Genomic DNA, 14,425 nt, shown 5'->3' with positions numbered 1-14,425 from the left:
TAAGACAATTGGTAGGGAGAAAAAACCCAACGAGGTTTTGCTCAAATACTTGATAATGTATAAAATATTCTTCTGAGTTAGTAAATTAGTCTTTAATTACTTGTTTTGGGAAGATGGGCTAAAGATGCCCCAATTTTTGAGTAGTTTTAGAGGTCGTCGCTTTGTGTTTTGCTACTAAATGGCCAGCAGAGGGAGCTGAAAAATTACACGGCTATTTTAGTTTAAAAGCCCAATAACTGACAATTTATAATTGATTAAGAGGTGGAAAATTCATGATTAGGCTTATAAATAAATGATTTCTTTAAAAAATCCTCTGTTGAAATGAAGAATATGGTACCTGCTTAGTGGCTTGGGTTTCACAATAGAAATAAGGCAGCTCTTAGGGGGTGGATGTCATTGGAAATGGTGTAGGAAATGCTTTTAGAAATATGGAATTTAATGTACTGCTCAAATATTTAATGAGTAGGTAACGAATGAGCTGCAAAACATTTTGTGGTCTTTTTTAAAAAAATACATTTTAATTTCAAATTTTCAATTTTTAATTTCAAATTTTCGATTTTTAATTTCAAATTTTCGATTTTTAATTTCAAATTTTCGATTTTTAATTTCAAATTTTCGATTTTTAATTTCAAATTTTCGATTTTTAATTTCAAATTTTCGATTTTTAATTTCAAATTTTCGATTTTTAATTTCAAATTTTCGATTTTTAATTTCAAATTTTCGATTTTTAATTTCAAATTTTCGATTTTTAATTTCAAATTTTCGATTTTTAATTTCAAATTTTCGATTTTTAATTTCAAATTTTCGATTTTTAATTTCAAAATTTCGATTTTTAATTTCAAAATTTCGATTTTAATTTCAAAATTTCGATTTTAATTTCAAAATTTCGATTTTAATTTCAAAATTTCAATTTTTAATTTCAAAATTTCAATTTTTAATTTCAAAATTTCAAATTTAATTTTAATTTAAACGGTTAAAATTTAAATTTTGAAATTGGTTTTCTTTTATTATTTAAATTTTAAATATTTCTTTTTAAATTTTAAAATTTTAATTTCAAGCTTAAAAATTTAAAAATATTATTTTCAATTTTTTTCCTTTTTAAAATTTTAATTTCCATTTTTAAAATGCTTTTTAATTTTTAGCATTTTACTTTCCATTTTAAATTTTCTTTTTCATTTTTAAAATTTCAATTTTAATTTTTATTTTTAAAATTTTGATTTCATTTTTAGATTTTTTACTTTTCAAAATTTTAATTTCAACTTTAAATTTTTTTAAATTTTAATTTCACTTTTAATTTTTTCCTCTTAAAACTTTAAGTTCCTTTTAAAATTGTTTAATTTTTAGAATGTTAATTTCAATTTTCAAAACTTAATTTACATTTTGCTATTTCTTCAAATTTAAACTCTAATTTTTCTTAATTTTTAAAATTTTAATTTCAATTTTAAATTTTTCTTTTTAACTTTGAAAATTTTAATTTCAATAATTTTAAAAGGTAAATTTAAATTTTAAATTTTATTTTTTTTAATTTAAAATTTTTCATTTAAATTTTAATTTGAAATGTTTAAAATATTAAATACCCGCGAGGCAGCTCTACCTAAATAAACTCTTATCGCAAATCAGCACTTTTGCCTTTTAAGCTTTCCATTTAAATTTATATTGTTTAAAATATTAATGTAGGTGTGTAACACTTTATTTTAACTATAGGCACTATAATTAACAATTATGTTCATATCTATTTATATTTACACATGTACTATATAAATACATTTATATTATATCCTTCTATGTTCACTTATATTCATTAATTATTCTGTAATAATGAACTGTGGAGTTGTCATAATAAGGGACAGGAGTTGGACTCAATCCTTGTGGGTCCCTCCCAACTCAGGACATTCTATAATTCATTTTAAATACTATATTTTAATTCTAAAAATATCATAATTGCAACTTGTTTTGAAGCTTTTTCTATTACTTCACCCTTTTTTGTTGTATTTTACACCAGTTACAGAGCAATAAAATAATTCTTACTACAGACAACTGGAAATAAGGGATCAAAAACACGAACAAGCTCAGGTGGCGGATAAATAATTTTAGGTATTTTTATATTAAGCAGCATCCCCCTTAACAAAATATATATAGGAGGTATCAATTGAAATTGAATTTTTGGAGGGTAATTATCATAAATGACGCAAAATGCACAATTAAAACTGCATAAGCAAGAGAATAGGGAGCTGGCTGAGGTCATTGTTGGACTGCTCTCCATCATCTTTGCCAAGTCTTGGGGAACAGGAGAGATGCCTGAGGAGTGGAGGAAAGCAAATAGCACTCCAGTCTTCAAAAAGGAGGACCTGAGAACCTGTAGACCAGCCAGCCTCACCTCTTTCCCTGGGAAACTGATGGAACAACTTCTCCTCAGTGCCATCTCAAGGCATATCAGGGATAAGAGGGTCATCAGGGGCAGTCAGCATGGCTTCACCAAGGGGAAGTCATGCTTGACCAACCTCGTTGCCTTTCATGAGGACATAAGATGGATGGATGATGGCAGAGCGGTGGACGTGGTCTACCTTGACTTGAGTAAGGCATCTGACACAGTCTCCCACAGCATCCTCACAGCTGAACTGAGGGAGTGCGGTCTGGATGAGCGGGTAGTGAGGTGGACTGCGAACTGGCTGAAGGGAAGAAGCCAGAGAGTCGTGGTCAATGGGGCAGAGTCCAGTTGAGGCCTGGATCCAGTGCAGAGCCTCAGGGGGCAGTGCTGGGGCCGGGATTATTCAATATATTCATCAATTATTTGGATGAGGGAATAGAGTGACTGTCAGCAAGTTTGCTGGTGACACCAAGCTGGGAGGAGTGGGTGACACTGGGAGCTGTGCTGCCATCAGAGACCTGGACAGGCTGGAGAGCTGGGCAGGGAGAAATTTAATGAAATAGAACAAGCGCAAGTGCAGAGTCTTGAGTCTGGGCAGGAACAACCCCAGGTGCCAGTGTAAGTTGGGGAATGAGCTATTAGAGAGCAGGGTAGGGGAAAGGGACCTGGGGACAGCAGGGTGACCATGAGCCAGCACTGGGCCCTTGTGGCCAGGAAGGCCAATGGTACCTGGATTAGAAGGGGTGGTCAGTAGGTCAGAGAGGTTCTCCTGCCCCTCTGCTCTGCCCTGGGGAGACCACACCTGGGATATTGTGTCCAGTTGTGGCTCCTCAGTTCCAGAAGGACAGGGAACTGCTGGAGAGAGCCCAGCGCAGCCACCAAGATGCTGAAGGGAGTGGAGCATCTCCCGTGTGAGGAAAGGCTGAGGGAGCTGGGGCTCTGGAGCTGGACAAGAGGACACTGAGGGGTGACCTCATTCGTGGGGATCAATATGGAAAGGGGCAGTGTCAGGAGGATGGAGCCAGGTTCTCGGTGACAACCAGTGACAGGAGAAGGGGTAACAGGTACAAATTGGAACACAAAAGGTTCCACTTAAATATGAGAAGCAACTTGTTGGGGGTGAGGGTGGCAGAGCCTGGCCCAGGCTGCCCAGGGAGGTTGTGGAGTCTCCTTCTCTGCAGACATTCAAACCCGCCTGGACCCCTTCCTGTGGAACCTCAGCTGGGTGTTCCTGCTCCGGCGGGGATTGCACTGAATGAGCTTTCCAGGTCCCTTCTAACCCCTGACACTCTGAGATTCCGTTTTTTGTTTTGTTCTGTTTCTGGTTTTTATGGTTTGTTTTTTGTGTGATTGGATTTCTGCTGCCTTCTATTTTCAGTTTGTTTCTGGGTTTTTTTGTGTTTTTTTTTTTTTTTTTTAAATTGTTTTTTGTTTGTTTGTGGGGTATTGTTGGTTGATTTTTTGTTTTCTGTCTGGGTTTGCGAGGTTTTTTTGTTTGGGTGGGTTTTTGTGGGTTTGGTTTGGTTTTTGTTTTATTGTGTTTCTGGGGCTTTTTTACTTTTTAGGGGTTTTCTTTCTAGTTTTTTGTGGGGTTTTTGTTGAGTTTTTTGTTTGGTTTTTGGTTTTTTTTGTGGTTCTTTTTTTGTTTTATTTCTGGTTTGTGGGGTTGTTTTGGTTGTTTGTTGTTTTGAGGGGTTTTTTGTGGTTTTTTTTTTGGTGTTGTTGGAGTCTTTTTGTTATGTTGTTGGTTTTGTTGGGTTTCTAATTGTAGGTGATTCTCAAGCCCTCAATCACCTTCAAGCACCTGAGTTTCAACCTCCACGTTGGTCTCGAGACCAAGAACATTATCAAGGACCCCAATGATGATGAGGTTCCCTCAAATCAAAGAACCATCTCAAATCAAAGCAAGACAAAGCCGAATTTAACAAATAAATCCATAAAAATACACTTATTTCCAGCAGAAATCAGAACCAAATCTGCACCAATCTGCCTAGCAAGACGCCTTAAATCAGTGTCTATATTCCAAACTTCCCAGAAAGTACATAATGTAACTAGAATACTTACTTTTTTAGCTCCTACGAGAGCATTAAGAAAAAAATATAACATTAGAGAATATTTCAAGTGTTACAGATGCAGCAGCTGGTCAGGAAGGGCACAGAATGACAAGGGTCCAATGCATTAGCATACAGTTAATTTCCCCCATCTGTAATGTATTTAATGCAACTTACAGCTGGTTAACTCCACAACGACATGACCAACACCACAGGCGACCAGGTCCTTTCCATTTATAAATAAAAAGCAATATAAATACAAGTATATCCAAAACTCAGCCTACTTATCTTTCAGGAAAAGGATCAATACGACATGCGAAAATATACGGTGGAATTTCGGATTTAGGCAGAGCTTTACCTACATAAACTGATAAGACATCTCACATCACCAATTCAAAATTACATATAAAAAAGGGTGTTTCTGCAAGAAAATAACACAAACCCCCAAAACGAAGAGACCACAAACGTTCCCCGTGGCTCACAGGAATTTCAAGTGTTGTTACAAATATTATTACCAGGGAAAAATCCTCATAAAGGGAATTTACCCCCCAATATAATTATCTGAAAACAAGTCGCCATGAGGGGTCAAACCTTTAGTTCCGTTACGATAAAGACCAGATTCCCAGTGAAATAAATTTACAAACACAAGTAAAAATTGAAAGAAAAAGTCATTTCTACTCTGTGTTCATAAGTTTTCCCAAAGGAACATAACAAAAGGCAAATATAAGGATTTTAATGACACAAACCATCACAAAGCTGCCCAGTAACACTTCTCGGAAGTCAAGGAGTTTCTTAATTTAAAGAGCATTTAGCACAAAGCTAAACTGATAACCTGAGACAGAGGTAGCAAAATATAACAAGCATTTAAGAAACACAAATCTGTAAGTGAAGAAGAATCTATCAGATAGGGACTTGAGCACAAGCCCTATGGGGAGAGGCTGAGGGAGCTGGGCTTGTTCAGTCTGGAGCAGAGGAGGCTTAGAGGTGAGCTCAGCACTCTCTAGAACGACCTGAAGGGCAGTTCTAGCCAGGGGGGATTGGGCTCTTCTCCCAGGCACTCAGCAATAGGACAAGGGGGCATGGGCTTCAACTCTGCCAGGGGAAATTGAGGCTGGAGATTAGAAAGCAATTCTGTGCAGAGAGAGTGGTCAGCATTGGAATGGCTGCCCAGGGAGGTGCTGGACTCACCGGCCCTGGAGGTTTTTAAGCTGAGATTGGCCATGGCACTTAGTGCCATGATCTGGTCAATGGAGTGGAGTTGGACCAAGGGTTGGACTGGATGATCTCTGAGGTCTTTTCCAACCCAGTCCATTCTGTGTGATTTTACAGAGCATGAAGTCACTGGAAAGGCAAATGCTATTATTATCTTATTAATCTTCATTATTTATTACAATTAACAAAAAATATCACAGGTGAATGTTTAGGCCTCCCATGGACTGTTAAAGAGGCCTTACAATAAACTTAAACGCTTTTTAATAAGAGTTACTCCTTTAGAGCTTTGGTCTTGTCACCACATCCTGGGTATTTCAAGCCAGAAAAAAATCTGTGCTGCAGGGAAACGCATCAAGTTAAAAATAAGCAATGAAAAGGTCTCTATTGTCGTTCCGTAAATCCAAACTAAGCTTCGGACGCCAGCTATTTGGCTGCATTATCCCTACTTTTTTTTTTAAAGTCAGTAAAACAAAAGCGTACAACACGTTCCCCTAAGGCTGTAGCCAAAAAAAGTTAACTCCATCTATCGGTTTAATGAAAGCCGCTCTTTGTCTTGCGGCCACAAAAATGTTGCATTTTGCCTCAATTGAGTGGCCTATAAATGTGTTTTTTCGGAGGGGTTGTTCAGGTTATAAATAAGCGTCTTGAGATGTGTGAGAGCAGCAAATCTCGGTTGTCGCTGACTTCTGGAGGGATGTGACAGCTGCAAGGGAAGGTTATAGGCAGGGTTCAACTCTGTTTTTAAGGCAAAAAGTCAAAAATGGGCATCAGGGGACACAGGATGATAAAGACACGGGGCGCTTTGCTGTGGTTTGACCCCCAAAAAACTGGCCATGGACACAGCCCCAAAAGTTAGGCAGAAAAACCCTGATTTCTGCAGGGCCAAGCAGCAATTAAATCCACACCGGTTGCTCTTCCGCCAGCACCAATGGGACAGATTTATCCCAAATCCCCTATTTGCTTACATGCCTTGGCTGATTTTGACGAGGCCAATGTCGTCATATATTTATTTTCAGTGCTTCTGTGCCATCGCATATCACACCAGGAGCTCCTGAACACTCATCCCAGCAACAGCCAGAAAAATAAACACCACAAAACCAAGAAAAGGGCTTGTTGATGTCAGAGACAGAGCATAAAGAAGAACAAGAAGGCCCACAGGCACCTTTACAGCCATTTGAGCTGTGCCACACTCAAAACATCTGCACTGTAAACGCCTTTTGAGCAAAATGCGTCTTTTCTTCCCCAAAACTGCTGCAGTCCTGCACAAATCCAGGGCCATTTTTCAGCCAGCTGGACACAGCAGCTTCAGACCTACCTGTTCTACAGCAAAGAAAAGGCACCAAACCTTCACCACCTCCTGCTTTTTTTTGGTGATTCAGATTTAAAAGAATGGAGGTTGGTTGCACACTGAGAGGGTCTGACGGCCTCTCACAGCCAAAAGGAGCAAATCCAGCCCCTCCTCAGCGCTGGCACCAACTTAAGTAGATAAAGCCAAATAAAATATTAATGCTTGTGTCATGTTGCTATTTTGCTGGTTTAACTCTCTAAATTGGCTCCCCCCCAACTCATAAGCAGCCGGACGCAGAGGAGAGGGATCAGTGCTGCTGTAACACGAAGCTCCGCGCGAGCCTTTAGCCAGGGAAATGACGATGACTCCCAACCTCCATCCCCTAAAAACACATGAGTCTTTGCTTCAAGCCGCTGATCGCTAACGAAGAAATAATCAAGGACGTGGGAAATCAGCAGAAGGGAGAAACAGAAGCCACCTTCCCAAGGGAAAAAGTAGTTGAAAATAAAACAGCTTGGGTGAAAAGGAAACAAAAAAGGCGTACCTGCAAGGTCAGGGAGAAAGAGGACACACCTAGAAAAGGAGAGGAAAGAATTACAGCTTTATAGCCAAGGAAAAGCATTTTCTCCTCCATACTGGGCGCGACAGGACTGCGGACATTACAATCAATTCCAAAGCAATGATCTAGACGTGAAAGAATAAAACCCATATTGATCTCGGCGAACACCAAGAGGGGAGGAATGAGAGAGGAGCAGCCTCAGCAACTTTAGCTCTCGCTGTAATTCTTTATAAACCCCCCCAAGAGCACGTTAGTGGCCTCGGCACAACCGCTCCTCCCCAAATATAGTTATGAAGCTGATACCTCCCATGTGAGCTGCTGGAAGAAAAAGGAAAAACAAAAAGGACGGGGCTATCAGCGGCTTTGTCAAGGTTACGGAAGGGTTGGAAACACCAAGGGGTCCCCAAAACTCCCATCCCAAGGCAAGGAATGGCCTGATTCCCAAATGGACAAAGCTCCATGTAGCAGGGACATCCCCAAAACCAGCACCCCAACAGAGACACAATCTTCCTCATGTCTCAAAACAGAGGACAAATTTAGGGCATTGACACATGCTGTAAATAAGTGATCTTGTGCCCACTTACCTAAGGGAAGGAACCCCAGAGAGAGGGAACCCCAAACCCCCCCTTTCTCTAGGCCTGTGAGGGGAAAAGGGACCCCCCCATATTTATTTAATGGGGAGCAAGAAGAAAAGAGACTTCACAGAGAATGGGGGGGTCCCACAACTCCCCTCCCAGGCTTATTAACAGCAAAAGAACTTAAGAGACTGTGGGGGACATCACCCCATTATTCTCTGGGAATTTGAGGGGGGAAGTAACCGCAAAGAGCAATGGCACCCTAAGGTCTCTCAGACAGGAGATCATCAGGGACCCCATAAATAATCGGGGTGTAGGGGGGAACCACCCCCATGTCCAACGATGTGAAGAGGAAAGGATGACAAAGGCAATAAGGGAACACCACGATTTTCCTTCCCTAAGGCGGTAAGAAGAGACACGCACAGAAATGAGGGTCTCCCCAAAACTTCCCGCCACTGAGAGGAAAGGAGCCCCATAAATATGCCCAAAATAGGACCTTAAAGATAACACTGGGGTGATCATTCCTCCTTCCCGGAGACTGTGAAGGGAGAAAGGGACGTGATGAGCCCCCGCAACCCCCCTCCTGGCTCCTGAGGGGGAAAGAATCCACAGATCACGGGGGGCTCCCGGGCCCAGGGACAGGATGAAGGATCCTCTCTCAGAGAAGCAAGTCACCCTCAAAACCCCCATCACCGAGGTCCGGGGATGGGACGATGGGACGATGGGACGAAGGGCCCCGGGGACCAGTGAGGGCAGCGGGACTCACCGGCAGCACTGGGCCCGGCCAGGCCGCAGACGACTCCGCTCCGCTCGGCCTCCACCAGGCAAAAGGAGGCGACCCGCCGAGCGCGGGGGCTTGTGGGAGCGGCGCGGACCACACGCGCTGCGGGTGGGGGGGGAGGTAAAGAACGGCGGCGCGTAGACACAACGCGGCGTTCTCAGAGTGCGGGCCTCATCCCCCCCCTCCCCTTCCCCACGGTGGAACGGCCCTGAAGGGCGGGGGGAAGCAGGGAGGTGGGAAGCCAAGAGGCGCGCTCCCCCCTTTTTCTCGCAAAGTGGTACAACCCAACAGCGCTGGCAGAGCTGTGGGGAAGAGTCCAACAGAGAAAAAGGGGGGAGAAGAGCGGCGCTCTTTAAACACTATGGGGATGCGCATGCGCGCTGCGCACCGCCCCGCCCTTACCGGCCGGCTCGGAGCCGGAGCGGAGACAAAGGCGCCGCCGCGCCCCCCCCCCCCCCCCCATCCCCGACCCCCCGGTTATAACGCGCCCCCCTCCCGGTACCGCGCCGGCCCATGGCTGCGGGGGCAGCTCCATGCCCGGGGGGGAACCGGAGGCGGGTGGGGGGCCGGCCGGTATGGCGGGAGGGCGGCGGGGCAGCGGCGCAGCAGCGGGGGGGGTATCGGTGAAGATGGCGCTTCGCCGCGCCTACTCCATCAAGGACAAGCTCCAGGCCATCGAGAGGGTGAAGAAGGGCGAGCGGCAGGCGTCGGTGTGCCGGGCTTTCGGGGTGCCGGGGGGAACGCTGCGGGGTTGGCTGAAGGACGAGGCGAAGCTGCGGTGGTTCCTGGAGCAGCTCGGGGGGGAGGTGGGAACCCAACGCAAGAAGATGCGCTTGGCCAACGAGGAGGAGATCGACCGCGCCGTCTACGACTGGTTCCTCGCCCTCCGCCAGCACGGCGTCCCCCTCTCCGGGCCCCTCATCCAGGCGCAAGCCGAAGCCTTCGCCCGGCAGATCTACGGTCCCGAATGTACCTTCAAGGCCAGTCACGGCTGGTTCTGGCGCTGGCAGAAGCGCCACGGCATCTCCAGCCAACGCATCTACGGCGAGGGCGGCCTCCCCGCCGAGCCCGAGCGGGCTCCCGAGGCCGCGCCAGCCGCTGATGCCGGCGGCTACGGCGACGAGCAGATCTACAACGCCAACGTCACCGGGCTCTACTGGAAGCTGCTGCCGGGTACGGCGGCGCGGCGGCGCCCGGCTCCCCGCCACCGGGTCACCGTGCTGCTGGCTGCCAACTTGACGGGTTCTCACAAGCTCAAGCCGCTGGTGGTGGGCGGCTTTCGCGATCCCCCCAGCCTCCGCCACCACAACCAGGACAAATTCCCCGCTTGCTACCGGTACAGCCCCGAAGCCAGGTTGGGACCGGCGCTTCTCCGGGCTTGGTTCTTCGAGGATTTCGTGCCGGGTGTCAAACGTTACCTGCGCCGGAGCTGTTTGCAGCAAAAGGCTGTGTTGTTGCTCAGCTCCCCGCCACCCCAGTCCGGGACAAACCCTGAGGAATCCCCCCCGTTACAAACACCCGACGGCTCCATCCGCGCCCTTTTCCTTTCCAAGGGCCCTACCGGGAGTGGCTCAGCAGGAGGAGGTGGCCGAATCCCAGCCCCGCTGGAGCAGGGGGTGGTGTCGGCCTTCAAGCAGCTCTACAAGCGGGAATTGCTGCGCTTGGCTGTGTCGTGTGTGGCGAGCAGCTCCGGTGGCCCTGTGGACTTTGTGCGCTCCTTCCTCCTCAAGGACATGTTGTACCTGGCCGGCCTCTCCTGGGACCTCATCCCCGCCGGCTCCATCGAGAAGTGCTGGCTGCTGGGGCTCCGCGCAGCCTTCGAGCCCCAGCCCGGCGAGGAAGAGCACAGAGACCCCCCCCGTGGGGAGGAAGGCGGCGGTGACAGCAAAATCTTTAGCGACTTGACCCACTTGGCTGCCTTGGCCTACAAGCGCTTGGCTCCCGAGGAGGTGGCCAAGTGGTTGCACTTGGACGATGTCGCCCCGGGTACGGAGGATGACGATGGGGATGAGGACGCTGAGGAGGAGGAGGATGAGGAGGAGGCCGCCAGTGGAGATGGGGGCGGCAGGAGGGGTGGGGAAGGAGGGAACGGTTTGCTGCCGACGGCCCGGGAAGCCATCAAAGGGCTGGAGACGGCGCTGCGCTGGCTGGAGGGTCAGGACCCGCGGCAAGTGGGGCCGCTGAAGCTGGTGCAGCTGCGCTCCCTCATCAGCATGGCCCAGCGGCTGCACCGCGCCGGCAGCCCCCGCTCCTAAGGAGGAACGTCCTCATCCTGTGACATCTCTGCAACCAACCACCCCGCTTGGGGTGCACGATAAGGGGCTGGGGACACCCCAGTTGTCCCAGGGAGGTGCCAGCTCCTCTCATTGCCAGGGCTCAGTAGGCCCAAACCCCCCTGTGTTACTATTGGGGGTTACAATTTAGGGCTAACGGGATTTTTTGGGCAATGACCAGCCCCGTTCGTTGCGTATTTGAGGGTTTTTCCTCACCCTCGGTGTATTTAGGAGGTGCTATTTTTTAAATCCCACGAGACTGAGCTGGGGTGGACCCCCCTTGATCACTGGTACCGCTAGAATTGGGTGGGTGCCCCCCACATGCCCAGTCCCCCCAAATCCTGTGGGGAGAAGGGGTGAAGGAGGGACCTGCTCGGCATCACCATGAGGAGCTGGGCTGATGGGGGAAGTTAAATTAAGCAATTCCCCACATTTCAAGCCGTGCCTGGACAGGGACCACCCCGGGGTGCTGTAAGGTGAATGTTCTGCTGGTGACACCCTTCCCACTGCTAAAACTGAGTTCTGTTAAACCGGGGAGGTTTGGGGCTGGTTTAAGGCAACTTTATTCGTGCACTGGATAGGGACGGGGACAATTGAAGCTGCAGCTCCTTGGAGAATCTCACCTCTATCATTCCCAGCCCCACGTCCACGAACACTCAGAGACCACAGGTTCCATCGTCTGAGCATCCTCACAAAGCCAAAGGCTGCGGGGATGAGGGTTGAGGTGCCCCTAAGCAGATTTGGGGGTGGCTGGGGCTGGAGGACCCGTCTGATGGTGCAGAGGATGCAGCTGTTGCCGTGACGTCCATCGCGATTTGAGACGGACACACCGGTACCCCCTTGAAATACTGGAGGCATCAGATGTGAATTTAGCAGCTCTTGACCTGATTTGGATTAAATTTAACCTGTTGAGACGAATTATTGAAAGGAGGAAGGGAAACCAAACAACAACTCATCGGTGCTGCCGTGCCCCGTGTCAGCGGGCAGGGTGGGTGTTTTTACTTTGTGGGGTCTTTGTCTCATAACTGCAGAGTTTATGAAAATTAAATGGGTTTTTATTCCCACTTCGGGGTTGTTGTCTATAAATGGTCACACGGAGCCATCCCAGTGGGCGTAACGGGGACCCCCGTGCGATTGTATCCTCTCGGTGGTGTCTTCTCCATCGCGTTCCCCGCCTGTTTGACACAGCAGGGCTGGGCAGACGCCCGAGTCGCTGTGACTGCTCCCCAAATTAACTTTTTAACTTTATTAATAGGGTTAACTTGCTGATAAATGAGGCTTCCAGGGAATTTCGGGAGCAGCAAGGAAAAACACACAAAAAGTCAAATTTGGAGCTGAGGTTCGTCCTTTCAGCTCGCGAAACTCCTGCAGAACCCATGTCAAGAAAAGCTTTTGATTAGGGAAGAAATGCTCATTTTTTCCCCCCCAAAAAACCCCGATCAACCTCAATTTCTGCTGCTGGGCTGCTGCCACATTCACAGCCAACCCACTGTGTGGTGTCTCACCCATTTCACACTTCTCCCTCCACTTTGGTTTCCTCATGATTGTGTTTGGAGCTTGACGCTGCCACGCTTGACTGCAGATCTCCATCCACCAAGGGGATGTAATAATGTAAAACAACATTTCTACTTATCTTTATAATTTTTGCCCCCCAAAAAACCCTACAAAAACATTTTTAGAGCTTGGGATGTGGCTCACTTCAAGTGGTAGTTTGTGATTTAAAGGAGTCTTCAGTTTGACAAAGACATTGTGAAGCTCAGCAGAAGGTACCAGGCTGGAGGTCTTCACCTCTTAGATAGTCAACCAAACTGGTTTTGGAGGTGAGAACATCCGATCATTGAATGTTTTGGCTTGGAAGGGACCTTCCAAGCTCGTCCAGTGCCACCTGTGCCATGAGCAGGGACATCTTCACCAGCTCAGGTTGCTCAGAGCCCCGTCCAGCCTGGCCTGGGATGTCTCCAAGGATGGGGCATCCACCACCTCTCTGGGCAACCTGGGCTGGGGTCTCACCACCCTCAGGGGAAAACTTTCCTCCTCAGGTCCTGCCTGAATCTCCCCTCTTTCAGTTTAAAACCATCACCCCTCATCCTATCCCAACAGGCCCTATTGAAAAGTCTGTCCCCATCTTATAAGCCCCCTTTAAAGGCCGCACTAAGGTCTCCCCGGAGCTTCTCCTCCCCAGGCTGGACCCCCAGCTCTCTCAGCCTTTCTTCCCAGAGCTGTTCAGCCCTCAGCCCATTCCCGTGTCCCTCCTCTGTCCCGCTCCAACAGCTCCATGTCTGGCTGGTGCTGGGATCCCAGAGCTGAACACAGAGCTCAAGGGGCTCAGGACATGGGGGCACAGGGGCAGGATCTCCCCCTTGACCTGCTGCTTACGCTGCTCTGGGTGCAGCCCAGGACACGGGTGGGTTCTGGGCTGTGAGCGCACGTTTGCTGGGTCGTGTCCCATGTGTCATCCACAAGTGTCCCCAAGTCCTTCTCCACAGGGCTGCTCTCCATCCATCCATCCATCCATCCATCCATCCCCCACCTGGATTTATACTGGGAGTTGCCCCGAGCCAGGCACAGGACCTTGCACTTGGCCTTGTTGACCCTCATGATGTTCACCTGGGCCCACATCTCCAGCCTGTCCAGGTCCTTCTGGATGGGTCCCGTCCCACAGGGGAATCAACGGCACCACTCATCTTGGTGTCACCTGCAAACTCACTGAGGGGACACTCCATCCCACCCTCGATGTTATTGATGAAGATATTATAATATTGGTCCCGATGCAGACCCTTGAGGGACACGATTCTTTACTTGGATGTTGAGCCATTGACTGTAACTCTTTGGACATGACCATCCTGCCAGTTCCTGATCCACCTCACAGTCCACCCACCAAACTCATATTATCTCCAATTTAACCTCAGGAATGTTGTGTGAGACGGTACCAAAGGCTTTACAGAAGCCTTGGTGGTTGACATCCACAGTTCTTCCCTTGTCCACTAACGCTGTCACTCCATTGTAGAAGGCCACAACCTTTGTCAGGCACAGTTTGCCCTCAATGAAGACACCAATCACCTCCTCCTTCCATATCTTTTGCCATGTTTTCCTGGAGGATCTGCTCCATGATCTCACCAGGCAGGATGAGACATCTCTCTTGAAGGCAGGAGCACCAGCAGGAAGGTTGTAGCAATAATTTACCTGCTGGCATTTTTAATCAAATTAATGGAATTTAAACTGTTTTTGTTAAAACTAGCACTGATGAAGACCATTAGGATGAGAGGAAATGGCCTCAAGTTGCACCAGGTGAGGTTTAGATTGGATATTAGGAAAAAT

The 14,425-nt window shown here is 47.4% G+C and overlaps 1 protein-coding gene across 1 annotated transcript; it reads left to right on the top strand.

Annotated features, from left to right (window-relative positions):
• The first annotated feature begins 9,265 nt into the window (after nt 1-9,265).
• TIGD5 (tigger transposable element derived 5) lies at nt 9,266-12,171 on the top strand. Its single transcript, XM_065831950.2, has one exon. It carries the CDS (start codon nt 9,368-9,370, stop codon nt 11,087-11,089), a length of 1,722 nt encoding a protein of 573 aa, XP_065688022.1. The 5' UTR covers nt 9,266-9,367; the 3' UTR covers nt 11,090-12,171.
• The last annotated feature ends 2,254 nt before the right edge of the window (nt 12,172-14,425 follow it).

The sequence above is a fragment of the Patagioenas fasciata genome, chromosome 2 (genome assembly GCF_037038585.1).
Source record: "Patagioenas fasciata isolate bPatFas1 chromosome 2, bPatFas1.hap1, whole genome shotgun sequence".
NCBI classification, from domain to species: Eukaryota; Metazoa; Chordata; class Aves; order Columbiformes; family Columbidae; genus Patagioenas; species Patagioenas fasciata.
Note: the sequence above shows the minus strand (reverse complement) of the source record. Positions and strands in the feature narration are given on the sequence as shown.